The sequence below is a fragment of the Exserohilum turcica genome, assembly GCF_000359705.1.
Source record: "Exserohilum turcica Et28A unplaced genomic scaffold SETTUscaffold_14, whole genome shotgun sequence".
NCBI lineage: Eukaryota > Fungi > Ascomycota > Dothideomycetes > Pleosporales > Pleosporaceae > Exserohilum > Exserohilum turcicum.
This window is the reverse complement of record NW_007359959.1, coordinates 1,200,722-1,226,489: the sequence shown is the minus strand read 5'-3', so window position 1 is coordinate 1,226,489 and position 25,768 is coordinate 1,200,722. Positions and strand designations below refer to the sequence as shown.

At 54.6% G+C, this 25,768-nt stretch overlaps 10 protein-coding genes across 10 annotated transcripts; 3 read left to right on the top strand and 7 right to left on the bottom strand.

The window, feature by feature from the left end:
• Positions 1-452: 452 nt before the first annotated feature.
• SETTUDRAFT_183797 (uncharacterized protein) lies at positions 453-5,552 on the top strand (the record flags this gene model as incomplete). The annotated part of the gene is made up of 2 exons (XM_008025469.1): positions 453-516; positions 570-5,552. The coding sequence occupies 2 exons, from the start codon at positions 453-455 to the stop codon at positions 5,402-5,404; spliced, it is 4,899 nt and encodes a 1,632-aa protein (XP_008023660.1). The 3' UTR covers positions 5,405-5,552.
• Positions 5,553-5,896: 344 nt separating this feature from the next.
• Positions 5,897-7,271, top strand: SETTUDRAFT_46594 (uncharacterized protein; the record flags this gene model as incomplete). The annotated part of the gene is made up of 4 exons (XM_008025177.1): positions 5,897-6,229; positions 6,294-6,380; positions 6,498-6,920; positions 7,110-7,271. 4 exons carry the CDS (start codon positions 5,897-5,899, stop codon positions 7,269-7,271), a joined length of 1,005 nt encoding a protein of 334 aa, XP_008023368.1.
• Positions 7,272-8,611: 1,340 nt separating this feature from the next.
• Positions 8,612-8,820, bottom strand: SETTUDRAFT_160209 (uncharacterized protein; the record flags this gene model as incomplete). Its single annotated transcript, XM_008025468.1, has 2 exons — positions 8,612-8,659; positions 8,683-8,820. The coding sequence occupies 2 exons, from the start codon at positions 8,818-8,820 to the stop codon at positions 8,612-8,614; spliced, it is 186 nt and encodes a 61-aa protein (XP_008023659.1).
• A 1,634-nt stretch (positions 8,821-10,454) lies between these two features.
• SETTUDRAFT_168249 (uncharacterized protein) lies at positions 10,455-12,012 on the bottom strand. Its single transcript, XM_008025467.1, has 2 exons — positions 11,029-12,012; positions 10,455-10,974 (listed from the first exon to the last, which is right to left on the bottom strand). The coding sequence occupies exons 1-2, from the start codon at positions 11,992-11,994 to the stop codon at positions 10,726-10,728; spliced, it is 1,215 nt and encodes a 404-aa protein (XP_008023658.1). The 5' UTR covers positions 11,995-12,012; the 3' UTR covers positions 10,455-10,725.
• A 1,832-nt stretch (positions 12,013-13,844) lies between these two features.
• Positions 13,845-14,450, bottom strand: SETTUDRAFT_38358 (uncharacterized protein; the record flags this gene model as incomplete). Its single annotated transcript, XM_008025153.1, has 1 exon — positions 13,845-14,450. The coding sequence occupies one exon, from the start codon at positions 14,448-14,450 to the stop codon at positions 13,845-13,847; it is 606 nt and encodes a 201-aa protein (XP_008023344.1).
• Positions 14,451-14,694: 244 nt separating this feature from the next.
• On the bottom strand, positions 14,695-16,299 carry SETTUDRAFT_129010 (uncharacterized protein; the record flags this gene model as incomplete). The annotated part of the gene is made up of 3 exons (XM_008025466.1): positions 14,695-15,906; positions 15,983-16,166; positions 16,231-16,299. The coding sequence occupies 3 exons, from the start codon at positions 16,297-16,299 to the stop codon at positions 15,158-15,160; spliced, it is 1,002 nt and encodes a 333-aa protein (XP_008023657.1). The 3' UTR covers positions 14,695-15,157.
• A 454-nt stretch (positions 16,300-16,753) lies between these two features.
• Positions 16,754-17,916, bottom strand: SETTUDRAFT_160223 (uncharacterized protein; the record flags this gene model as incomplete). Its single annotated transcript, XM_008025465.1, has 2 exons — positions 16,754-16,790; positions 17,132-17,916. The coding sequence occupies 2 exons, from the start codon at positions 17,914-17,916 to the stop codon at positions 16,754-16,756; spliced, it is 822 nt and encodes a 273-aa protein (XP_008023656.1).
• A 1,089-nt stretch (positions 17,917-19,005) lies between these two features.
• SETTUDRAFT_106708 (uncharacterized protein) lies at positions 19,006-21,038 on the top strand (the record flags this gene model as incomplete). Its single annotated transcript, XM_008025464.1, has 2 exons — positions 19,006-19,352; positions 19,859-21,038. 2 exons carry the CDS (start codon positions 19,006-19,008, stop codon positions 21,036-21,038), a joined length of 1,527 nt encoding a protein of 508 aa, XP_008023655.1.
• A 249-nt stretch (positions 21,039-21,287) lies between these two features.
• Positions 21,288-22,551, bottom strand: SETTUDRAFT_106166 (uncharacterized protein; the record flags this gene model as incomplete). Its single annotated transcript, XM_008025463.1, has 3 exons — positions 21,288-21,411; positions 21,485-22,248; positions 22,432-22,551. 3 exons carry the CDS (start codon positions 22,549-22,551, stop codon positions 21,288-21,290), a joined length of 1,008 nt encoding a protein of 335 aa, XP_008023654.1.
• A 1,063-nt stretch (positions 22,552-23,614) lies between these two features.
• Positions 23,615-24,623, bottom strand: SETTUDRAFT_160203 (uncharacterized protein; the record flags this gene model as incomplete). The annotated part of the gene is made up of 3 exons (XM_008025462.1): positions 23,615-23,964; positions 24,023-24,566; positions 24,618-24,623. 3 exons carry the CDS (start codon positions 24,621-24,623, stop codon positions 23,615-23,617), a joined length of 900 nt encoding a protein of 299 aa, XP_008023653.1.
• Positions 24,624-25,768: the final 1,145 nt, after the last annotated feature.

Genomic DNA, 25,768 nt, shown 5'->3' with positions numbered 1-25,768 from the left:
GTGTGTGCGCGCCCGTACCTGCGCCTGCACCGCTACCGTTCTCGCGCTGCACGCCGATGCGAACAGGCGCACGCGTTCTTGCTAGCGGCGGCATTGTTTCAAGCAGCATCGCAGGGCGGTTGGCTCGCTCCATCGCATCCACAGCCATTCGGTGGTGGAAGTGCAGGGTGCAGGGATCGCGTAAGTAATCCTGCGAATTGGCCCTCGAACCGCGATTCAAACAACCACAACAAGCTCCCCCCCTCAGCCCCAGACACGGATGCTCCACCTCCTGAGGCCACCAAAAGAAGACCGCCCGCGCCCTCGAGTCCCCTCGCCTGCCCCGTCGCCGCCCATGAAGTCTCGCAGACTCGGCGTCTGCTCGCTGTGAACCAACCCGCCCCCCGCTGCCATCTCCTTTCCCGTGTACCCCGGATTCTGCCCGGCGATCCAGTCAACACCACGCACCCACCATGGCGTCCGGAGGCGGCGGCAATATCAAGGTCGTGGTGCGATGCAGGCCCTTCAACGGCCGAGGTATGCCTCGCGGGACACGCTCTCCCCATGTCGCTGCGGCTAACAGCGAGCAGAAAAGGCGCGCAATGCCCAGTGCATTGTGCAGATGAAGGGCGACCAGACCATCCTCTCGCCGCCCTCAAACACCGACATCAAGGGCAAGGCCGCCAAGGCTGCCGCCGAGGGCACAAAGACATTTGCCTTCGACCGCTCCTACTGGTCCTTTGACCGCGACGCCCCCAACTATGCCGGCCAGGACAACCTGCACGAGGATCTGGGCAAGCCGCTGCTCGACAATGCCTTCCAGGGCTACAACAACTGCATCTTTGCATACGGCCAGACGGGCTCGGGCAAGTCGTATTCCATGATGGGCTACGGCCAGGAGTACGGCATCATCCCCAAGATTTGCCAGGACATGTTCGAGCGCATCAAGGGGCTGCAGCAGCAGGACACAAACTCGACGTGCACCGTCGAGGTCTCGTACCTGGAAATCTACAACGAGCGCGTGCGCGACCTGCTGAATCCCTCCAACAAGGGCAATCTGCGAGTGCGAGAGCATCCCTCGACCGGTCCCTACGTCGAAGACCTGGCCAAGCTCGTCGTCCAGTCCTTTGCCGAGATTGAGAACCTCATGGACGAAGGAAACAAGGCCCGTACCGTTGCCGCGACAAACATGAACGAGACGTCCTCGCGATCCCACGCCGTCTTCACCCTCACCCTGACCCAGAAGCGCCACGATGTCGAGACCAGCATGAGCGGAGAAAGAGTGGCAAAGATTAGTCTGGTCGACTTGGCAGGATCAGAAAGAGCCCAGTCCACGGGCGCAACCGGCGCGCGCTTGAAGGAGGGTGCAGAGATCAACAGATCGCTATCGACGCTGGGTCGTGTCATTGCAGCGCTTGCAGACCAGTCACAGGGCAAGAAGAAGGCCCAGGTGCCATACCGAGACTCCATCTTGACATGGCTTCTGAAAGACTCGCTGGGAGGCAACAGCATGACGGCCATGATTGCTGCCATTTCGCCCGCCGACATCAACTTTGAGGAAACGCTTTCGACCCTTCGATACGCAGACTCTGCCAAACGAATCAAGAACCACGCCGTCGTCAACGAGGACCCCAACGCGCGCATGATCAGAGAACTCAAGGAAGAGCTGTCGAAACTGCGCTCCCAATTAGGCGGCGGTGGTGGGGGCGGCGGAGCTGGCTCAAATGGCATCATGGAGGAACAGTACCCACCCGACACACCGCTAGAAAAGCAAATGGTCTCCATTACCCAGGCCGACGGATCAACCAAAAAGGTCTCCAAGGCCGAAATCGCTGAGCAGTTGGATCAATCGGAGAAGCTCTACTCCGAGTTGAATCAGACGTGGGAAGAGAAGCTGCAAAAGACAGAGGAAATCCACAAGGAGAGGGAGGCTGCGCTGGAAGAGCTTGGAATCAGCATTGAAAAGGGCTTTGTCGGCCTGTCGACACCCAAGAACATGCCGCATTTGGTAAACTTGAGTGACGACCCGCTCCTGACCGAATGCCTCGTCTACAACCTGAAGCCAGGCACCACCACGGTGGGCAATTCTGATGTCGACGGCCAAACTGCACAGATCCGTCTGAACGGCGCCCAGATTCTTGCCGAGCACTGCCACTTTGAGAACGTCGACGGCAAGGTGACGGTGATACCCCAAGAGAGTGCCAGCGTCATGGTCAATGGTGTTCGCATTGACAAGCCAAGGTTGCTCAAGAGCGGCCATCGCATCATCCTGGGCGACTTCCATATTTTTCGCTTTAACAACCCCCAAGAAGCAAGGGCTGAACGCGCCGAAGTAGGGACGAGCCTCCTCCGACACACGGTCACCGCTGGCCAGCTCGGCGGTTCTCCTTCGCCCGCACCTAGACCCGGTCATGACAGATCTTTCAGCTCCATCAGTGTAGCCAACAGCGACTTTGACCAAGATAGTCCGAGGGCAGGGTCGCCTGCTTTTTGGCAACGTGGTCGAGAGTCGGAATTTTCGTATGCGCGAAGAGAGGCCCTGACTGCGTGGCTGGGGCCAGATAAACGCATTGAAAATCTGCCAGACGAGGATTTTGAGGCGCTCTACGAAGACCTCAGCAGACTGCGCGAAACGCGAAAAGCACGGCCTGAACGGCCTGAGCGACCTGAAAGTCGGATGATCAGCGACGAAGGTGACACAGAGTCCATGTCTTCGTATCCGGTCAGGGAGAAGTATGCCTCTGGAGGCACACTGGACAATTTCTCGCTCGATACCATGCTGACGATGCCTTCTACCCCGCAACAGGAGGGCAGTGAAAAGATGCAAGAGATACGAGAGGATATGCAGAACCGGATAGACCGACAGAAGGAGGACTTCCAGTCCAAGCTTAAGGCTGATGAGGAGGCCAAGGTGGAGTTGGAAGAGCTACGGGCTGCAAAGGAACAGATGCAGAAGCAACTAAAGGAGCAAAAGGAGGCATTTCAGCGCCAATTGAAAGAGCTTGGACATGAAATTCCGCTGGACATGGACACCGAACTGGATATCAAGGCATTGAACTCACCAAAGAAACAAGACGAACGACAGCTCGAACTGATTCGCTCGGTACTCAAGCAGTGGCGGCGAAGGAAATACGTCACCATGGCCGAGACGCTTTTACAAAATGCCGCCATTTTGAAAGAGGCTCAGGTCATGAGCCAGCAAATGGACAAGCGAGTCGTGTTCCAGTTCTGCATTGTTGACGTTGGCCATACAGTCCCGTCATCCTACGACTTGGTAAACATGGGCATTCCAGGGGAAGATGATGAATATCTCGATACCCAGTCGAAGCCATGCGTCGGCGTGCGCGTCATTGATTTCAAAAACGAGGTCGTCCACCTATGGTCGTTACAGAAACTCCGCGATCGCGTGCGTCGAATGCACCAAGTGCACCAGTACATGAATCGACCGGAATTCTTTCAGCACCTCAATCCAGAGTCGCCCTTTTCCGACCCATGTATGCCCGAGTTTACACGAATTGGTGATGTCGACGTGCCACTGGCTGCCGTGTTCGAGTCGAGAGTGCGAGACTTTAGCCTGGATGTAATTTCGCCGTATACGTCGAACCCCATTGGCATCATCCGATTATCGCTAGAACCTTCGTCTGCCGAGGCACCGTCGACAACGCTCAAATTCAACGTTGGTATGCATGAAATGGTTGGGTTTTCAGAGCGAGAGGGGACAAAGGTGCATGCTGTGCTCTTCGTCCCTGGCATATCAGACGAGAGCGGTGCAACGACTACGACGTGGATTACTGATTTCAATGAGAGTCCTATCCGTTTCGAAAGCGTTCACAGTATGAGCCTTCCGTACCCGAGCCCACGCGATACGTTTCTTCGGATTTCCATCTTTGCCAAGGTGTCCGACATCCATCTCGACATGCTGCTCAGCTGGGATGATATGCGCGACTCGGCGGACAAGCCGAAACAGAAACGTCGCAATGCACGTCTACCAGAATCCGAGTTCTATACAGAAGACACGCATGACATCTTCGCTCGCATACAGATTCAAGAGATCACAGACGATGGCACGTATCAGCCTGTTGAGGTCACACAGAGCAGCGTCATGGATCAGGGTGTCTATCAGCTCCACCAGGGTCTAGCACGTCGCATTGTTGTGAACCTCACGCATACTTCGGGTGAGACAATACAATGGGAAGGCGTCAAGTCGCTGCGTATGGGTCACATCCGGATGGTCGATGCGGCAGGCAATGCCCCCAACTATGGCTCGCCCGTCAAGGAGGTTCCAGTCGATCTGATTTCGCCGCCCCTCGTCCGGAACAACGCAGATGGTACAACAAATGTCAAGTTTGTTGGACGATGGGACAGCACTGCACACGCCTCGCAGATTCTGGACCGCGCGACAAAGGACAACTTCCGCGTCCGGGCCACTCTTCTCTTCGATGTCATGGCTGCAAAGCTCATTGAGCCAATGACGTTTTCCTTTGACCTCTATGTGCAGATCCGCGGTCGCTCCTACATGCGTCCGACGTCGCTCTTTTCCCTCGCCAATATTTGGAATACAGTCAAGATTGTTCACTCAACAGTGGGAATCTTCAACGTAGCAATACGCCCAACGTCTGTAAAGCGTGCAACAGATCTCTGGCGTATGAACACAAAAGACGATTACATAAAGGGCGAAGAGCAGCTCGCAGGCTGGACGCCCCGCGGTGTCTCCCTAGTGCGTGATTTCATCAATGTTGAAAAGCGCCGTCGTCGTGTGGCCGAAATCGAAACCGCGCGCTCTGTCCTCTCCCCCAAGGCCCTCAGCGTACCCACGTCTACGCCTGGATCCAAGGACAAGCCTCTGGACGATGGACAGAAAGAACTCCTTCAACGCATCATTTCACTGTGGAAGACCAAGAAGGCCCCAGCGGAAGTCATACTCAATTCTACGAACCTCGAACCACCCACAAACGGTGCCGCTTTTGCACCACGGTCAGCTTCTCCTTCGCCAAACCCGACGCCTACTTTGACGGCTACGGTGCGCTTCATACCCAAGAATCCAAATCTCATGAAGGCATCGTACCTTCTCACGCCAGACCCGACAAATACACGTTGGACACGACGGTACGTTGAGTTACGGAAGCCGTATCTCCACCTGTACTCGACGGACGGTGATGAACTCAACGCCATCAACATTAGCACAGCACGCATCGACCACTCTCCACAGATTGCCAAACTGCTGGGTGGAGGGCATAACCAACACAGCAATAGTGCCAATGGAAGTGGGAGTGCAGGAGTGTACAAGGATGTCGTTTTTGCCGTTTTTGCGAGATCCAATACGTATATTTTCCGTGCAAGGAGCGAGAGGGAGAAGATTGAGTGGATTCTGCGACTGGATCAGAGCTATTTTAGTAGTGGTGAAGGGAGTGAGGCGAGCGCGTGATTACTAATGAATTGTCGGGAAGTGTAATGGGACACGTGCACACGGCCTCGTAGTTTCGAGGCCGTTTGCTTTTTCTTGTTTTGTTGTTGTACGATAGGGACCGTTTCCTGCTTCTCGGCGTTGCTTGTTGGCTTTCATGGGATACCCCGAGCACACGGATGCTCGTCTGACGCGATCAGTTGAAAAGAGATCAATTCAGCCTTATTGCTATTTCATGTTCGCTCGTTTTTATGTTTGGTCTTGTTCCTGACTTTGCGCAAATGGATAGAAAGCGATAGCAATGACGGTAATGTTTAATCAAGCTTTTGTCAGCGATAGTTGGGTACATGGACCCGGCAAGCGCCATCCGTTTTCCGGGCCCCTCACGAACATCGCCGAGGCTAATGTAGCAACACAGCATACTCGTCCATTACTTCAAACAAGCATGTGTTCTGCGTATGCGGGCTCAATCAATTCTAATCATCAAACGGGAAAAGAAGATTGTAAAGTACCATGACAGACGTACAAAAGGAGAAGACACGGCATGACCTGGACGACGCGAGGTTGGGGGAGTACCTTGAGAAAGAGATGCCCGGTATCAAAGTACCCGTCGTGTCCACCAAGATTGGCTATGGCCAAAGCAATCCCACGTACTTTGTCGACGATGCGGCCAAGACGCGCTACATCTTGAGGAAGAAGCCCAGCGGGACTATCATCTCGCCCGTGGCCCACCAAGTGGACCGCGAATACAAAGTGCTCCAAGCACTCGGTAGCGTCGAGGGGTTTCCAGTGCCCAGGGTGTACTGCCTGTGCATGGATGCCGGAATTATCGGCACCGCATTCTATGTAGGTTTCGACAAACGAACATGGAGAGCATGTTACAAGCCATGGGCTAACAATCAATGACAAGGTCATGGAATTCGTCCAAGGCCGCATCATCACCGACCCAACGCTCTCGACGCTGCCCATCCAAGACCGACGCGCCGCCTGGCTCTCGGTCGTCTCGACGCTCGCCTGGCTACACTCGCTGGACGCAGACGCCATCGGGCTGTCATCATTCCGCAAGAAAAGCGACTTCTACTAACGCCACTGCACCACCTTTTCCCGAATCGAGGCGCAGCAAGCCCAGGTCCGCGACGTCAAGACAGGCGCGCCACTCGGACGAGCTCACCCACACTACGACGACATTGTCGACTACATCCGGCGGCATGCCCCGCGCGACCGCGCCAGCATCATCCATGGCGACTACAAGTTGGACAACATGATCCTGCACCCTACCGAGCCGCGCGTCATCGCCATTCTAGACTGGGAGTTGAGCACCATTGGGCATCCGCTTGCTGACGTCGTGTATGTCGTTGGTCCGTACTGGAATCGCACGAGTCGGATTGGCATGGCGCCGGCGAAAGAGGGCGAGGGAAATGTGTATGATGAGGAGAATCTGCAGGGCAATGGCTTGCCGAGGGTGGATGAGCTGCTGGATTTGTATGCACAGAGGGCGCGGTGGGATCCTAGGCTCGATGGGTGGGATGTTGCAAAGGTTTTTCATTTGATGAGGGTGGTTTGTTTTTCTTTTTCTTCTCATCTTTGTTACTTCCTGATTTACCTTGTCTTTCTTCTTCTTGTCGTTTCTCTCCTGTCGCTACGAAGCAGTGTTTCCATCCGGACATGGGGTCAAAAAAACAAAAAAGAAAAAAGAAACACTCGCTAACACATTGGATATACTTAGGGAAGCACAATCAGCCACGGCATTCAGGCGCGCACCATCAGCGGGCAGGCCAGCAGCGAGTTCTCGCACTTGTACTTTGAAAACACCAAGCGCGGGCTCGACGAGGCGCTGCGCCTGGTGCGGGAGATGCAGCATCAAGAGAGGTTGAAGAGTAGCTTGTAGTAAAGGGGGACGGGAAGAGAAAAAAAAAAGGGAGGACCCGCATGCAACGCCACAATGCCAAATGGAGGGTTTGGTCGGCTGGGAAAACAAAATCACGCTGTTTGAATTGACTGAACAGCGCAATGACTAGTATGGGTATGTAGCGTGTATACACACAGACAGAGAGAGCAAACTACAGTACATTCTACAGTCTACATGTACACATGATCCCGCCGTTCTCCATTTCCCATTCCCGCCGTTCCCTCCTCGCTCCGTCCCCATTCCCGTCCCCGTCCCCGTCCCGTCCCCCCATCTCCGTCTCCGTCTCCGTTCCCCTCCCCCAGCCTCCTCCGCTTCCTCCTCCTTCTCCTCCTTCTCCTCGCAACTCGACTTCACCACCCCCTCTCCCCCACCGGCGTATCCCTCACCCAACCAACCGCCCACCGGGTGGTTCTCCTCCCGAAATGAGCCATTCGCCTCCCCCCCCTCCCCTCTCTGTCCACGCAATCGCCGCCGAACCCCGCTTCTCCGATACACGACGTCAACCTTCACGCTGGGCCCCCCCATGCCATACACATGGACACATACGCACACACAAGAAACTCCGCCAAGTCTTGGCCTTGGCACAAGACACACGTCAAACGGCGCAAAACACGCACCCTCCCTGGACCCAACACACACACACACGTACAGCTGCAAAATGCCGCAACGGCATGCACATACTCACCCCTCCCCTGGCGCCACCGCTCAAAATAACATTCCGCAATAGGCAAAGACAAGGTCTCTGCTACCCTTTTTTTCTTTCTTCTTCAAAACGTCGAGGAAACCTCTTGGCGAGAAATACCCGTCCGTCCGTCCGTCCGTCCGCCCACCCACCCGCCGCCGCCATAGGTATAGGTATAGGTAACCCCCCCTCCCCTGGAACCCGCGCGCCTCATGTGTTGAAAGTTGAAACATGCTCGACTGTAGTAGACGTGTGTAATCGACCTCTCTCCCCCCCTCCATGCCCCCACTACTTAGCAAACCCCACCCACTCCACGCACATACGCCCACACAACAAAGTGCGCTCGCACCGCAGCCCTTGTGGTGTGTTGCGTCGAGTGTCGCGCAAGCAAGGAGCAACAAGCACAAACGCAAGCCTTTTTTTTCTCTTTTTTTTTTGGGGGGGGGGGTCCGCATTGATGCACATACCCCTTGTTCCCTTTTCTCTCTCTCTCTCTCTCTCTTTTTTTTTCTCCCCCCCCCTTACTGTACCCAGCTAACCAGCCAATCAGCTAGCCTGGCGACCCGAAGGATGATTTAAAAAAAACACACGCGGATTTGCTCACAAGGCGCGCGCGCGCACGCGGGGGTGGGTGGGCTTACCGTTGCTTGTACTTAGAAATGTCCCCCCCCTCTTTGTCGGAATCCTGCACTGGCCTGGCTTGTGTACCGGGGCGTCGGCGTTACAGGCGAAGAGGGATTCCGGGGCCCGGCTACGCTTGCCAGTGAGGTCCCTTGTCTTGTCTTGTTTTGCCTTGCCTTGCCCGGCGGTTTGGATGACTTGCATGCCTGACTTGCATGCATGCATGTCTGCCTGTCCTGTTTTGGTTGCCTGGGTGCATGCATACTTGGTTCCGCTCTCGAGGACGGAGAGAGAGAGAGAGAGAGAGAGAGAGAGAGAGGAGAACGGCAAGGGTTTGGGGGGAGAGACAACACACAGTGGGGTCCAGGGGGGGGGGTGTCTGACTGTCTGACTGTCTGTATGTCTGTGTCCAAATATGTGTCCAAATATGTGTCCAAATATGTGTGTGTGTGTATGGTTCCAGGGTCCTGTAAAGTACAGGCCCCGAGACGGTTTGACGTGTTTACGATTGCTACGCCCAACTTGTCGCTTTTCTTAGCACTGCTCCCCCATCTTACTCTGCGCCCCTTGCCCATCGAAGCAGACAAGGGGGGGGGACAAGGCATGTCGCTGGCCGACTACTTACAGCACGTGGAGACAGACAGGGGCCCCGTACGTAAGCCTTGGGAAGCTGGTCTGGTCAAGTTGAAAAAGGTCGGGTGGACTCGGCGAGGACGAGAGGCGTGTATTACGTTTTGGTACAGCCCGTGTTGCGAATTTAGCTACGTACTCATCTTCTTTGTTCCCTCTTTTTTTAGGACATCTGACGGACTGACGGACTGAGGGCGGCGCCTGTGCCTGTGCCTGCCTGTATGTGCCTGTATGTGTGGGAGTGTGTGTGGATTCCCCCCCCCCCTTTCCGCCTTCGCGCCAGAACGAACACCCCTCGTGTGTGATATTTTGGTGCGGAGCGACATCGTGACGAGCCCTTGTTTTGTCATTGCAATGTCAGCGCCTCGCAAGCTATCGGCGTGGCGCGACCTTGTTTTGCGACTTGCAACGCCCGCCAGCCTCAGAGCTGGAAAAAAAAAGTGACGCTGGTTTTGTTTGTGACGCACACCTTTATGGGGGGGGGGGGTTTCCAAACGGGAAACAGCTTGGAAAAAACGATCATCAGGAGTGCGAGGTCCCTACGCCGACAACGGTGACGGTGGCGGCGTCGTGGCCAAGACGAAGAAGAAGAAGAAGAAGTTAAAAAAAAAGGGGGATATATAGGAACTCGGAAGGCGTGGGAAAATAAAAGGTTGCGAAATCGTGTGCAGGTTGCAGTTCTTTGATTCTCTCACTTTCTGTTCTTTGTCTCTTCCTCTCTGTCTCTGTCTCTCTCTCTCTCTCTCTCTCTCTCTCCTCTCGAAGAGGTGAAGAGGTAGAGAGGAAGGGCTATACTATCACTTCTTCTTCTTCTTCTTCTTCTTCTTCTTCTTCTTCTTCTTCTCCTTATTGTTGAATTGCCAAAGAAAGCGAACCAGGCAGATTTGTACGTACAGAACCCAAAAAAAAAGATTTCGATCCCCTCGTCAGCCATTTTTGTACATCCCTAACCCACCCAACACCGTATACATACATGGAAACCACCAGAGCCGGCATCGCCACAACAGAATCCACTTTGTTTCTTTCTTTCTTTCTTTTTTTTCTTTCTTCGTTCGAGGCAGTTGTAACAACTTTTTGCGTTGCCGGGCACAACTCCCCCGAACGAGTTGTTTTTCTTTTTTCTTCTTTAGTCTATGGATGCGCACGCTATGCAGAGAGAGAGAGGCAAGGGCAGAAACAGGAAGTTCATGGCGACAAACAAGTACAGGTTCTTAATTAGGGGTGATCTCCGCCAATTGTCTAATGCTCCAGAGAACAGTTATATAGAACAGGGAAGGAGAATGGGAAAAAAGAAAAGAAAGAAAAATCAAAGCGTGGAGACCAGCTTGCGGCTTTACAGGGAAACGACTAAAAACAAAAACTATGTAGGAAAGCATGGGGTATAAAGAGCGTCATTGCTTTTGATGGTGCGGCGCTTTATAAGATGTGTTGAAAATACAGTGATGTGAACTCAATAAAAGCAGGTCGCTAAAAACAAGGATAGGAAAGTGTATGTATGGTTTAGTGGTCGGCAATATCCTCGTCCATGCCGGGGTAGATGATGTCAGCAACGACAACAGCTTGAATGTGCTTGAACAGGACAAACGACCACATCATGATGATGGCAATCGAGAGACCATTGCCCACATATAGCACCGTATCGTCTCGCAAGGCATTGCCAATGGAGATGGTAGCGATGACGAAACCGGTGTTGGGGAAGACCATGGCCCACCAGCCAAGGTGAAAGTAGACAGCCCATTGGTGGATGACCTAGAGAACCATGTTAGTAACAATGCAAGTCGACAAGGATGCGGGTTTACTTACAGCGACGAGGGTAACCATGAAGAACCACATGGCCAGTACCCAGAGGAAGAGTGCGACAACAAGAGCAAGTGTGCGCAGGACCTTTGCGTCGATAAGGCCATCACCCTGCAGGTCAAAGTCGTCGGGCAGCGCGTTGGACATACCAATCAGAGCCAAGCAGGTGAAAGATGGAGGGCCAACGGCGATGAACATGGCGCCTCGATGTTCACGGTCGGGGTATCCGACCTGCATGAGGCGACCAATGTAGTGCGCGTACATCAGGATAGCGACAGTGAAACCCAGACCCTGACACCCCAGGCCCGCCACGAGAATCGGCATTCTCGACTCGACTGGCTGGTCTTTGGCAATGACAGACGCGATGGTACCAGCGAGCATGATGGGGAAGATGGGCAGAAGCCACGAAGGCATGAAGCTGGTCAGCTTGTACGTATGATGGCAAAAGAGATACGAGTACTGGAAGCTTGCAAGACAGAATGTGATGAACGTGTAGGCCCAGAAAGCCACCTGCATGGTAGTGATGGCCCAAGCACGGTTCGGATGATTCATCTCGTAAGACTCGATGATGTATTTCTGCGTGCCGGTGATGATGGTTGCGATGGACAGGAAGAAGGGACCGAGGAAGAGACCTTCGCGCTCATGAGCAATCGACTCCTTGAAAGAGCCGGCGAACTTGGTGAAGCGGAGGATCAGTGTCATGGTAACAGCAGTGAACAAGAGGATGTTGAGAATGTAGAAGACGGCGCCGATAATCTTGAGACCAGGAAAGGCGTGTGGCTGGATGGCAATGAGCGTAGCAAGACCGCCAGTAGCCATGGTCAGGGTGTAGTTGGCCCATGTGTAGTGCTTTATCCGTTGGCCAAAGGTGAGGTAAGGCTGGTTCGGGTCCTTCTTTCCAGGAATCTTGGTGTGCTTGTCCCATTCTGAATGGTCGTCGTGCTTGTTTTTCTCGATATCGATTGTGTCCATCTGCCCGGCTCCATCCTGGAAAGGATTCTCTGTCACGCGCTTTGCGCCTTTCATATCAACAGGGTAACCGTTAACGTCTACCATGGTGGGGAAGTAGCCATTGCCAGAAGGGTAGTTAGGCGCAGGCGTTTGAACCCATGTGTTAGAGCGGCTGGTTCCATTGGAGTACGGGTTCTGTGGAGGATTGGCAGGAGTTTGGAACTGATATGCCTGCTGTAGGTATGGTTGCTGTTGGATAGGGGTCTGCGGTGGCATTGGTTGCATGGGAGTCTGTGGTGGCATTGTCTGCATGGGGGTCTGTGGTGGTAGTGGCTGTTGCTGTCGCTGCTCAGGGCCGCCCAATGGAGAGTAGTTGGTCGTCTCCTGGCTAGGTTGAGGGGAGTGATGAGGTGAACGAGATCCAAATGGGAACTCATATTGTGATTGGTGTGTGCTCTGCATCCGAGGACCAGATGGAAGGCCGTATTGGTTTGACTGCGGTGGCTGGGGAGGGTATTGTTGTTGCTGTTGGGGTTGTTGCTGTTGGGGTTGTTGTTGTAGTGGTTGTTGTTGAGGTTGTTGTTGCTGTGTTTGCTGCTGCGGTAATGACTGCTGTGGGAGCTGAGCTGGAGCGAGCGTGTAGGGATCGTTTGCGTAGGTCTCCCGGTCGCCGAAAGACAACCCAGCGGGCTGGTACGAGTTCTCCATTGCTGTAGTGAGTGTAGAGGTGTCCTGCACCGTGGAAGACAGACGAAAAGGAAAGGACGGCAAGTCTGTAGGGAGGAGGAAGCGTGGAAAACGAAACGTGAAGCAGCAAGGAGTGAGTCTTGTGACCAAGTAATAAGACGATGCGAGGGAAGTCTAGAGAGGCAGTGTTAGATACTATAGCAGTGTACCGGCCCTGACGGGCGCAAGATCAGCATGGGTTGGCCCTTGAGCGAGTCGGTCCTGTTTCGAACCACACAGCGTCCGAGCACTAAAGCAGTCGGCGGCTAGTGAAAGCGCCCCGAGGACCACTGTAGAAGTTCGGAGATTTCTTGGCGTGGGTTGGGTGTTGCGTATGTCGGCGTGGCATCCCCACTGGCATGTCGAATAAGCTCTGGGCCGCTATCAAAGCACACACCCTGAGATAACGATCTGAGGTTGTCTTCGCTTCATCTCGCGCCAGAAGCGGAAGCTCCACTCTGATAGTGCCTGATGTGCCAAGACGTTTGGGATAGTTCTTTGTCGAATAATGTCAAGCGTTGACTGCCAAGTCAATGGTCAGTGTCGAGCGTGGCTATGTTGCTTGCGCACCCTCGAGTCGTCAGCGCCTACTGCATGAGCTGGAAAGTTTTCAACTTGAGGGCCGAGCAGCCATTGCCTCTGTGTGACATGGTTGGAGGAATTTGTTTTCGCGACAAGTCTGTCTCGAACGGAGTTCCCTCCACATTTCCGAGGTCTAGAACGGAATTGACGCATGTCGCGAGGGCAGCAGGATCAAAGGAGCCTACTACGACAGTCTCGGGTATACTCCGTTGTGCAAGGGTGAGTGCTGCTGGTTTCAGTGGGACCCTACATTGACGGGTTCTCATATATGGAGCGCCGTGATATGCGACTGTGCGGAATGCACTAGCCAGGGCCAAGGCGGAACCTAGGGGCGGGAGGTTGGCAGGTAGAAAATAAGATGCGGCTCAAGTTGTATAGTGACGGTGATTCGCGATACGAATAGGGGGGCTTGGAACGGATGACGAAACGCGTAAAGCGGACCCAATTGTGTCGAGCTTGATACCAAGCTTTACGCGCCAAACGCCAAAGGCACTGGCCTGCTGATTTCGAGCCCGACGCAGCCACATCCGTGTATGACGGGTGTAGCCAGGGCCATGGGCCACTCAGGGCGGGCGGGCGCTGCTTGCGTATGCGCGACGCCGCCAGGTCAAGATCGCCGCCAAGAAACTTAGGACCTTCGTCTCAAGAGTGCCAGAGAAGGGTTGGACTGGCTCCACTCTTGGGTTTGATCTTTGGTCGGCTACAGCCGTTCTCTTGGGCAGAAGCGGTGCCCCTGGCCATGTCACTGTCTCGAGCGTGGCGAATAGCGCCGACGGTACATGCGTCTGGTGTTGCATGCGCCCTGCTGCGTGCGCGTAGCAGCTCCCGGAGGCGATGGAAACGGATGCTTTGCCCGCGCGGGCAGCAGATACAGAGCAGCGAGTGCCCAGACAGGACGCTGCAGCGGGTGCGTTAGGTGCGACGTCTTGCCTGCCAGCAAGCGACTCGAGTCGGGCCGTGGGCAGTGTCGGCCGGCCGGGCGGGTGCTGCTGACGGAGAGGGTGCGCCGCGCCCGTGTGAATCGCGCGCTGCTCTACAGGCGACGGCGGGCGAAATGAGGTGTAGGCGTGGGCATCGGGCGTGGGCGTGGGCGTGGGCGTGGGCGTGGGCGTGGGCGTGGGCGTGGGCGTGGGCGTGGGCGTGGGCGGGCAAATGGGCTGGAGGAGCATTATCCCTGGAGGCTGATCAACATGAGGCTGATGGCCTGGGCAGAGAACGGGCTGACCCGTGCGCGGCCTTGGCACCAGCGTGCCTTGGGCATCCCTCCCTCACGTCACGTGCGCCTTGGCGCTGCTCCTGCGCTGCTCCGACTGCATAACAACCAAGTACAAGTAGTCGATGGATACCTGACGATCCGGCCCTGCCACCAACTCGTCGACCACGGCGGCGCGCGCGAGGCCCCGTGGCCAGCATGCGGCTCTCGCACGGCGCCATGGCACGCACATCGCGTTCCTGCTCTCGGCTTACTCTAGCGCCCCAAGCCCCGAGAGTGTTTTTTATGCTTCATTACTGCTTTGTTTCAGCCTGCTCCCTGGCCACCGCCCACCGTCGACACACAGCATGCCAATCGAGAAGGTGACATTCCCACTGGCGCCCCGTCCCCGTCATCCGCCGGCGGGCTCGGTACGTTAGACAACCGCTGCCGCCGCCGCCCTACCCAGGACCCAGTCTCGCTATCAAGGGCCCAGTCTATCTACGCACACCTGCCCAAGCTCAATATATCACCGCCTGCATGCCCCAAACGCATTCGCAAACACCGACGCCCAGGCCCATTCGTCGCAGCTCGGCCCTCCCAGCAACAGCCCTCATTCTACTCGAAGCCACCGCGGTAAGCTGTCGTGCAAAAAGGCCTGACGGTTCGTATATTGCAGACGTCTCACATCTTACTCGCTTGTCTAAGCACCTCTTTACTCAATACCTCGCCTTTGACCCCAACCTCGCTCAGTCTGCCCATTTTTAGTAGCCTCCCCATCATATCCTCGTCGCCGTGATGACTGTTATGCTCAAACTCGGGCTCCTCGCCATAGGCCACCCGTGCTGCGTCAACCAGTATTCTAGCCGTCATTCCAAATACTCGGAATGTAGTGAGACTGTCTATTGCACTTTGTTTCGCCCCGCCATCCTCCCCAGAAGGCGCCGCTCCCTCGGACAAAGGCGACGGCCTTGTGCGAGACGGCTTGCGCACCAGTGGCGGCGAAGAGGGTGTCCTCGGCATGTAGAAGTTATGCATTCGCCACCGTGATTCGTGCCAGTCTGTCCAAGAGCCCCTATACCACTTCTCTGGTCGTCCGTCTTTTTGCACAGGCGCCGGCCCATCACCTTCCCACTCTGTACGCAAGAAATTGTGGAACGGCGCCGTAAACACAGCAGCTACTTCCTTCGGGTCCAGGCGAGGTATTAATCTCTCCTCAACAGATGCATTGCCCACTTCGGACGAAGCTGGGCCCAGAAACGCAACACAGGGCCGGACGCCCAACTCCGTCTTGGCCAGGTTGGTAGGGAGCTCGCATAGATGCTCTACACTGAAGCCCCCAAGTTTTGCGTCATCCAGTGGGAGGCCAATCTCTTCGGAAGCTTCGCGGCGGGCAATGTCCCAAGGTGATTCCTCCAGTGTATCTGCTTTACCTGGGCAACGTCAGCACTTGGCATTTCGGAATCCCTTCTCTCCGCACGCAGCCGTAACCATCATCGAGGGCAATACCTCCAGGAAGCGCTACCTGCCCGGAATAGCTCCTCAGTTCCGCGCTCCGCACCGTGAGAACAACCTTGAGCTCGCCGCGCCTGTCCGGGAACAGTAGTATCAGGACTGCAGCGCGTCGACCAAGTGGACAGTTGTGCCACTGTGTCGCTGGAGGTTTGTAATTGCGCAGCCGGCCCAGCGCTTGCTATCATGGCACGTTAGCAGTCATGGCCTGGACAAAGGCGAGCACACGTCACAGCGCGACATACGATAGATCTTTGCGACAGCGCCATGTTAGCAATAGCCTTGCTTTGCGCGAGCCATGCTGTCGCTCTCATGAGATGCGTCTATGTGACAGCTCAAGGCCGGGTGGGGTTGATGTCACTGAGCCGAGGCTATCAATGTTCGATGTTCCTTAGGCGAACTTTTGCCTCTGCGACAAGCCCAGCACGTTTCTCGCCTGTGTGGCTGCCTTGGCTCACCTGTTAAACCAAGTTACTTGTCAAAACAACAACACCCGTCTGTACAGCCAGACTCGACTGCAAACTTTGCTTGTCATCGTTGCAGCCCTGACAAATCACCACGGCAGCACAGCACAGGCGGGTTTTACAGTAACTTTCGTACAATTGAATCGCATCTCTATATGAGAGGAAACTCCCGATCGTTATTATGCGCATGCGTGGCCATGCAACGTTGCTGCAAATCCCACTGCGTAAGCACGCGCCGACAACTTGCAGCAGGTCCTCCGTGACATAGGAAAGTAGCATGAAATTGCAGAAAAAGACCCATCCATCAACTAAGCATCGTGAGTCTATCATATGCAGACATTCTTTTAGGGAAATCATTTCGCACATGAGAGACCAACGCCAAGATGCCGCGATGTAGAGACGGCTACCCGTCCCACCCCGAACCACTTTTGAACCAGACCAAACAGAGAGCAACACCTGGCCTTGCAGGCGTGCTCGAATTAGAAGACCACCGCCTCTACACCGTTACGCCACGTGAACGTCAGTGGGTAGGGAGAGGCGGCAGGTTGAATGCAGTAGGGAACAGCTTCTTAGATGAGGTCTGCGAGCCTTGTTAGCGACCGAGCCTGATGACATACAACGACCTGCGGGGTACTTACCAGCCACGTTCATGGGCATCTCCTCAATCTGTGTGCTGTAGAACTGCTCAATCTCGCGCATCATGCGAACATCGTCGGCAGTGACGAAGTTGATGGCGACACCCTTACGTCCGAAACGTCCACCACGACCGATGCGGTGAATGTAGTTCTCGCGGTTGGCGGGCAAGTCGTAGTTGATGACAAGCGACACTTGCTGGACGTCGATACCACGGGCCAAAAGGTCAGTGGCAATCAGGACACGGGAAGATCCGGAACGGAACTCCTTCATGATGACATCACGCTGGGCCTGGTCCATGTCGCCGTGCATGGCCGAGACGGTGAAGTCACGGGCAGTGAGCTTGTCAGTGAGCCAGTCGACCTTTCTGCGCGTGTTGCAGAAGATGACGGCCTGAGTAATGGTGACGGTCTCGTACAAGTCGGACAGAGTGTCGAGCTTCCAGTCCTCCTTCTCGACAGCAATGTAGAATTGCTTGATACCTTCGAGGGTAAGCTCGTCCTTCTTGACGAGGATACGGACGGGGTCGCGCATGAACTTGGTGGTGACCTCGAGCACGTCCTGGGGCATGGTGGCCGACAGAAGGACGACCTGGGTGGACTGGGGCAGAAGCTGGAAAATGTCGTAGATCTGCTCGGTGAAACCACGAGACAACATCTCATCGGCCTCGTCAAGGACGAACATCTTCATGTGGTCCGTCTTGAGGACACGGCGCTGGATCATGTCGTGGACACGGCCAGGGGTACCGACAACGACCTGGGGACCGTCCTGGAGAGCCTTCATGTCGTCACGGACGCTGGTACCACCAATGCAGGCGTGGCACTGGATGTCCATGAAGTCGCCGATGGCAACAACGACCTTCTGGATCTGCTGAGCGAGCTCACGGGTGGGGGCAAGGATAAGCGCCTGGCAGGCCTTGACGTTGGAGTCGATCTTCTGGAGCGTCGAGATGGAGAAGGTGGCCGTCTTACCGGTACCGGACTGGGCCTGAGCGATGACATCGTTGCCTGGTTCATGTGTCAGTTGGCAAGTTTTTTGCTTGTGATATGGGCCGTTTTGTGTGTGTGCGGGGGGGGGCAAACTCACCCTTGATGACGGGCATGATGGCACGCTGCTGGATGGCGGAGGGGCGCTCGAAACCGTAGGCGTAGACTCCACGGAGGAGCTCAGGCTTCAGGTTCATGTTGTCGAAGGAGTCGGTGATTTCATCGTAGTTGGACTCGATCTGGCCTGCGCATGCGTTAGCGTATGCTCCCAGACATCCCACCACAGTGAGGCGCTGTCGTCGCCGTCGCCATCGCCATCGCCGTGCGGGGGGGTCGCATTTTGAAGCGGCGGCGACATCAACAGCGGGGAAAAAAACTCACCCTCGGGCACATCCTCAAGACCTTTGTCAGCCATGATTGCGACTTGGAAAAGCGACTACTGGTGCTGGACCGTAGTCGAAGAGTTGCTCGTAGCGGGGTTAGGGCGGGGGGATCCTCTGGATGCCGCCGCGGTGCGTGTGCAAGTTGTAGAAGAAAAAAAACTAGATACCAGATGCTCTGCGCGAGAATCGAAAGGGGTATCTAGAAGGTGAAATGTGTCTGTGGGTGTTGTTGCGGATTTGGTGGTGATGAGGGACAGAAGGTGGGCGGGCAGCCGACGTTATAAGCAGGAGCCACCTGAGATTTTTTTCCCAGCTGCTAGCGCCAAAAACTCGCTAAGAAAAGCTAAATTCCTCGTGGAGCGCCGCACGACGTACAACTCGCTGCACTGGCCCTGGTCTCCCGCATTATCAAGGACCCGCCACCCAACCTGTCCACGCATTTTCTTCGCTGCCTGTTGCTGAATTCCTAACTGCATCTTGCTTCGTTGTTGGCGCCCGTGAAAACTTGTGCGCTGCGCAGTCGCCAACCACGGTCCCGCCGCCTCATCCAGAAAATGGCCCCCGGCATACTTGAACCCCCCGGCATAGCGACTGCCGAATCACGGCCCTCGAAAAAGCTCAAGACAGGTGCAGTGGCAACAGGCGACAACGACGACGAAGAAGTCGCTGCAGCGGCCGCGGTCCCCTCACATCCCTTGGGCATCAAGCCGGCCGGCAATGCATATACCGCCCGCGAGAACATCAAGTCGAGATGCGGCCTCTTTGCCTGCCTGCCCGATGAGCTGCTCAGCCACATTCTTGAGTCATTCGAAGCTGATGTTCTAGTACGCCTGGGCAGTACTTGTCGTGCGCTGTATGCCTACACCAGGTTGGACGAATTGTGGAGAGCCTTATTCGTCAAGTAAGTACCACGGTCGCCATACGCGGAACTGTTTCTTCGCCCTCTGTCCTTTTCCAGTCATGTTGCATTACCGTTTTCCATCACATGATGTACATGATGTACATGAAGGATCCATCCTTGCAGGATTCGTGGGCATGACCGCGCCAACTCCGTCTTCTATGACTGTGCTTGCTCGCCTCATCGTCACACGCTTGTAACCTGCCATGCCGCATTTCCAAATCTAATGCACGAGCAGCAGCCCGACTCAACCCAATCCTTCTCTTACATACAGTCAACTTCTACATTTCTCCTATTTCCTTGTCTATTCTCACGCATCCTGCCTTTCGTATTAGATCGAGATGTACGATCGGCGGTGAGCCGCGACACAGTACTAGTTCAACAGTCTTGACAGCAAACCCGCATGGACAGCACATGTTCTCCCTACACCGATGTTTTCACCTTTCGTTTGTTTTTCCAAACCAGCACATGGAGTCTCCCAACACAAGCGACGACTGATTAGCAAGCAGCTCTCCAGCCGACGACTTTGAGTGGCGCGGAACCTGGCGAGCGACGTATCTCAAGATACCCAAGGAGCACGTCACGTCGATTCCATGTACAAACCTCTTCTCAGACACGCTGTACCGCCCTTTTCAATGCGCTCACACGCCACTCAACCCCTACGCACAAAATATCCCAAAGCACAATGAAATTGCGCGCCTGTCGGATCTGACGTACCAAGAGTATGCCGAGGCTTGGGTGAACAAGCCCTTTATCCTCACCACACCGGTCAAGCAATGGCCCGTCTACGGCACCTGGACACCAGAGTACCTGCTCGAGAAGTTTCCAGAAACCAAGTTCAGGGCGGAAGCGGTCGACTGGCCCATGAACAAGTACATGCCGTACATGGGCGATAGTGCCGACGAGTCACCTCTGTACCTGTTTGACCGCGCCTTTGCGGAAAAGACTGGCATCGACACTTCAGCAGCGCCGCACTCGAGCGAGGCGGCATACTGGAGCCCGGAGTGCTTTGGCGATGATCTCTTCAGTGTTCTCGGCGAGCACCGCCCCGACTGCCGCTGGATGATCATGGGCCCAAAGCGCAGTGGCTCGACATTCCACAAAGACCCAAATGCCACCTCGGCCTGGAACGCTGTTCTCACGGGCAGCAAGTACTGGCTCATGTTCCCGGCCGGTCCGGGCATTGAACCTCCGCCAGGCGTCATTGTCTCGGACGACCAGTCTGAGGTTACATCTCCACTTAGCATTGCCGAGTACATGCTGACCTTCCACGACTTGGCTCGCCAAACGCCCGGCTGCAGAGAGGGCATCTGCTACGCGGGCGAAGTGTTGCATGTACCCTCTGGCTGGTTCCACCTAGTGCTGAACCTGGAAGATAGCTTGGCGTTGACGCAGAATTTCGTCCCACGGAAGAAGCTGCCGGACGTGCTAGGCTTCCTTCGCGACCAGAGAGCCGAAGTGAGTGGCTTCACCGAAGACGTTTGCGACCGGGCATATGAGCTGTTTGTGCAAAAGCTGAGTGAGCAGCACCCAGACCTCCTCGAGCAAGGTCTCGCCGAGCTGGACAAGATGAAGACGAAGAGTAGGGGGAAGTGGGAACAGTTGACCAAGGGAGATGGTGACGCGCAAGAAGCCGGGGGATTCAGCTTTGGCTTTGGCGGAGACGACGACGACGCTGATATTCCTTGAATGCTTATAGGAACTGTTGATAGGGGTATTTGATTCGTTCATCCATTAATCATGTAGTAGTATCGCCATCTTGCGTCCAAAACAAAAAACGAGCTGCACGAACCAAAGCAATGGACAAGTGAAAAACCATCATGTGTTTGCGTATCGCTATGCTTTTCAGGCTCCGCCTTGAGTGGGTATCGTTCAGTCATCAAAATCGTTAGTCGTAAGTGCCATGTCATGGCGCATTCCAGCGTCTTGCTGCCCAGCTCACTTGGCGTGGTTGATGATCTCGGCATACATGTCCTCTGGGATCTTGCCGGCAAAGCTCATAGCCACGCCGATAACCTTCTGGGCGTTCAGGCTGGGCAGGTTGCGCAGGATGGTATTTGGACTAGCCCCCTAAAGTCAGCGCTATGATGCAAGAGGCGAGAAGGAGAGGGCGGGAGGGAAGGGATCAGCCTTACCTCGGACTGTTCAAGATGTCAGCACGAATCAATACAAGCTGCGCCACAATGCACAAGATGTTCAGGTGCGGGCCGTAAGCAAAAAGAAAGTCCCAGAGCTGCAGGACCTCGGGCAAAGGGGGCGTGCAGGCACACATGGTAAGCACCGAAGCGAAGGCGTAGATCCTCGCCTCCATGTGGTGGGCCATGAGGTGCTCGAACAGCTTTGGATCGACCACCTCGAGGACCCTATCGACGAGAGCCAAGCCCTTGTGCACGCCCTCCATGGAGCCACGCACATAGCCGGGACACTCGTGCGTAATGAGCTTCTCGAAGGCCGTGAACGCCTCGACCTCGCTGCGGGCGGCGTAGAGAAAGGGCCCACAGAGCACATTCATGCCCTGCACGTAGCCAATCTGCTCGGCGTCGTTGGTCGTTGACGCCTCGGTGCGGGCGCCGCCCGTTGTCGCAGAGTGCCGCGACATGATTGTCGACGTATCCGGGCTGCCGCCAAACTCGGACAGCGTGGGCGGCGACTGCCACCCATTGACTCGCGCCTCGTGCGCATCGTTGAGGCGCCACGCGACGGCATTGAGCACCCGTGTAATGCTGTTCTGCGTCACGCGGCGGCGGAACAGCGGATCGCCCTGGAATGTGCGGAATGTGTCGTTTTGGATCTTGGCATGCGCGGGCGACGCGCCCTGCCGGACAAGGTCGAGATAGACGTCGGTACGGAGCGGCGGCGCGTTGAGCAGGATGAGCCAGATGTAGATGCGCAGTTCTGACTACACAATGCCCGCGGCACATTAGTCCCGTCCCGTTGGCAAAAAATAAAATAACATTCTGACGTCTGTTCCGCCGCGGCGGCCCTCTGGTGCATGTACACACACTTGTGCCCTTATTTATTCGTGGGGCTAAAGGGGGCCGACGCGCGGGGAGCGGCGGCGGCGGCGGTGGAGAAAACGTACCATGCCCTCACTGTTTGCGGGGATGCCTTTGGTCAGAATGGTGTAGCGCAGTTCCTGGAGGTATTCCTCTGCATCGCTCGCAGAGGCCCCCTTGAGGAGCAGCATGTCCAAGTTGGTCATGTCGAAGGCGGAGGCGTGTGTTTGCAATGGGCTGGGATGGAATTGCCAGCGTTTGGAAGTTTGGCGTCGCTGCATGGCTGGCGGGCGGGCGCGTCTGCATTAACGCCTTGGCATGGCGCGCCTTCCTCGACGCGTGCCTGTCCGCCGTCTCATGTTCCGCCCGCGCAGCGACAAGGTACCGTCTTTGCCCGACCCTGCATGACGTCAGCTGACCTTTCTTTTCACTCTTCCACCTGGGCTGCCTTGGCCACAGTCATAGAGTCGAGCAGACCCAAGGCCAACAAGGCCTATGCCAAGCATCAAGAAGCCGCAAGCTCAAGTGTCCCAGGCCACGGTTCCGAGTCTGTCAATACTCTCCCCTCTGCTATACAGTATTCCATCAGTCTCCAAGCCTCCAAGCCTCCAATGCTGGAGCAATCGAGATGCAACTCGCTAAAGACTAGTGTGCAGCAGGGTGCTATCTAGAGCTCAAACATGTATCACCTTCTATCAGGACTCTGGGCATCTCCAAAGGCTCAACGGGATATCCCGAGCTTACTCTAGGGGGTCACAATATCGGCTTCGCCACATACATGCTTGGCTATCCCGACTTTCCAGACCAAACTCTAGCCAAAGTATATTTGCGAGTCTTCAAAAGTCAATCTGCTGGCCTACAACATACCAAGCACCCGTGTATCCACAGTAAAGGCGATGCTACCACGTCTCTTGGCCACTTAAAGCTACCAAATCCACGGTATACACTAACGAGACACGGGAAATTGCGGCACGTGGCATATTCTACTGTATTGAGATAGGAGTCAGCCTTTGATTTGTTTCTATGATTTACGATTTTATCTTTTTGATTTCATCTTTTTACGCGAAGAGGAATTGGGTATCACTTTTAATAATATGTACATCGACAAACTTGAACAGGCTCCTATCACCCGCCAGGTTCACACATAGTACGTCAATTTTAAGGACTATTTTTGGACACACAAAACAATTCCACTGTATGCGTGCATGAGGATTTACAATTGCATTGACGCTCCACCTCTCCACTCGTTGGTGGCAGCTTCATTATTAGTTACCATAATACACCCATTAAGTTGGCATGCATCAACTGCTCACAATAATGGGGCGTAAGAACGCCTAGTAAATGTGATGCCAAGTCAGTAGTGAAATCTTCGAGATAAAACACTTTAGCGAACTCCCAATAATCGGGGTACCAGCCTGCCATTTCCCAGTCAATGATTGCTGCCACAAGGCCATTCTTGACAATAATATTGTTAGGTCTGAGGTCCCTATGAGTAAAGACAATTCCATGCTTGTGTGCATTAACCATGCCACGGATGTAGGGACCTATCTGGACTTTTGATTTGGCGACGAAGGTGTCGATGATTGTAGCATTAAAGTCTCTTTCGCTTTTAAATGGCCCTGAAGTCCTAATTAGAGCTATTGATATTGGCTCTCTAATATGCGTGTAGAGACCGACCTCTGGAAGTCGTAGACCATTCTAATATAATATCAGTGACCGGCCCCTCATGCAGAGATCCAATGTAGCCGGGTGGGAGAAGAGACCGGAGCTCTGTCATGTGCTTCTTTAGGTCTGATGAGATCATTTGCTTCTCAGTAGATGTGTATTTTCTCCATGACTTTCCTAGGTACTCGCCTTCGACGAACTCCATGATGTATGTATCGTAGACACTCCCGAAGTCGTCAACGTCTCGGTCTAGAGGCCCGTATGCATATGCTGCAAACAGTCTTGGTATGGGTATCGATGTTCTCTCAGCCACATACAGCATGTCATTGGCTTCGATCAGAGACGCATGAGTACCGTATCTTACTAAAATCGATGGTGGCATTTTTGGCAGCTGTGTACCCGCTCTTGTAGCCAATATCTCTGGATTTGATGCTCTAAATTGCTCTGGGCTGATGATGTCTTGTCCCGGGGTTAGATACAGCACATTGATTTGTGGACTGGAAAGCATTGAACTATACAGTTGGGGCATTGCAACTGCTTGAAGTGCAGCGATAGGCTGGTACCACGCGTGAGTAATTGAATACCTCATTCGAGAGAAAGTACCTACAGTCATCTTATCTTCCGATAGAAAACTGTTATAAGAAGAAGGGAGCCTGAGCGAAGCGACATTTTGTGGGGAATGCGGAGTTCAGAAAAGACAACGGGTATATTGTATTGCGCTGTGTGCGGCGTAAACTTGCGGCATGATTGAACTTTGTGCCGTGTCTATACACAAGATGAGGGCGAGGAAGATAACATGAGAAAGACGCTGTCCGACTAGTATACTCTCCTCACTTACTAGCGTGCTTACCTTTACAGTTAATAATAAAGCTGTAGCATACACTTCCAGCATGTTAAGAACACAGGTTCTCTAACTATACAGCCTTGTGTGGGAATTCCTAGCATACATTATAACGTGTTTTATCAGTAAGCGGCCCACATCAGTAAGTGGCCCACCCCACCAAACCTGACGCGATACTCTCCACAACCACCACTATGCCGCGACAACAACGCTCTGTACAGACTTCTCGTGAAGGTAGAGTTCTTCTAGCATCTCGCGCGCTTCAAGAAAAACGTGTTGTAAGCCAGCGCCAAGCTGCTATGCTATACGACGCTCCACGAACAACGCTCCGACGACGCCTCCGCGGTACCAAGCCACGATCAGAGACAGCCTCCGTCAATCGCAAGCTATCAGCTGTCGAAGAGCAGTCTCTTGTTCAATGGATCATAGAGCTAGATCGACGAGGCTTTCCGCCCCATATTATCGACGTGCGACGGATGGCAGACGCTCTACTCGCTGCGCGTGGCCAAGATCCACCTCCACAGCCTATTGGCAGATGCTGGGTGTCGCGCTTTATCCAGAGCCAGCCAGAGCTTCAGACAAAGTGGACTAGACGATTTCATAGTCAGCGCGCCTCCTGCGAAGATCCTATCGCGATTACAGCCTGGTTTAAGCTAGTAGAGGAGACGCGCCAGACGTACGGCGTCCTAGACCAAGACATCTACAACTTTGACGAGACTGGATTCGCAATGGGCGTCGCTAGCACGTCAAAGGTAGTCACAAGCTCTGATAGAGTTGGCAGAGCGGTCGCTATACAGCCAGGCAATCGTAAGTGGGTTACGACAATTAAGTGCGTCAACGCGTCTAGCTGGTGTCTACCACCGTTCGTGATCCTGTCTGGCAAGGTTCACCAGAGCAGCTGGTATCACAATCTCCCA

Excerpts from the sequence above, each read along its gene's own strand:
- SETTUDRAFT_168249 (XM_008025467.1), bottom strand. The coding sequence starts at position 11,994 with ATGGACACAATCGATATCGAGAAAAACAAGCACGACGACCATTCAGAA. Across the intron at positions 10,975-11,028 it reads TCATGGTTACCCTCGTCGCT|GTCATCCACCAATGGGCTGT; the intron begins GTAAGTAAACCC and ends ATGGTTCTCTAG.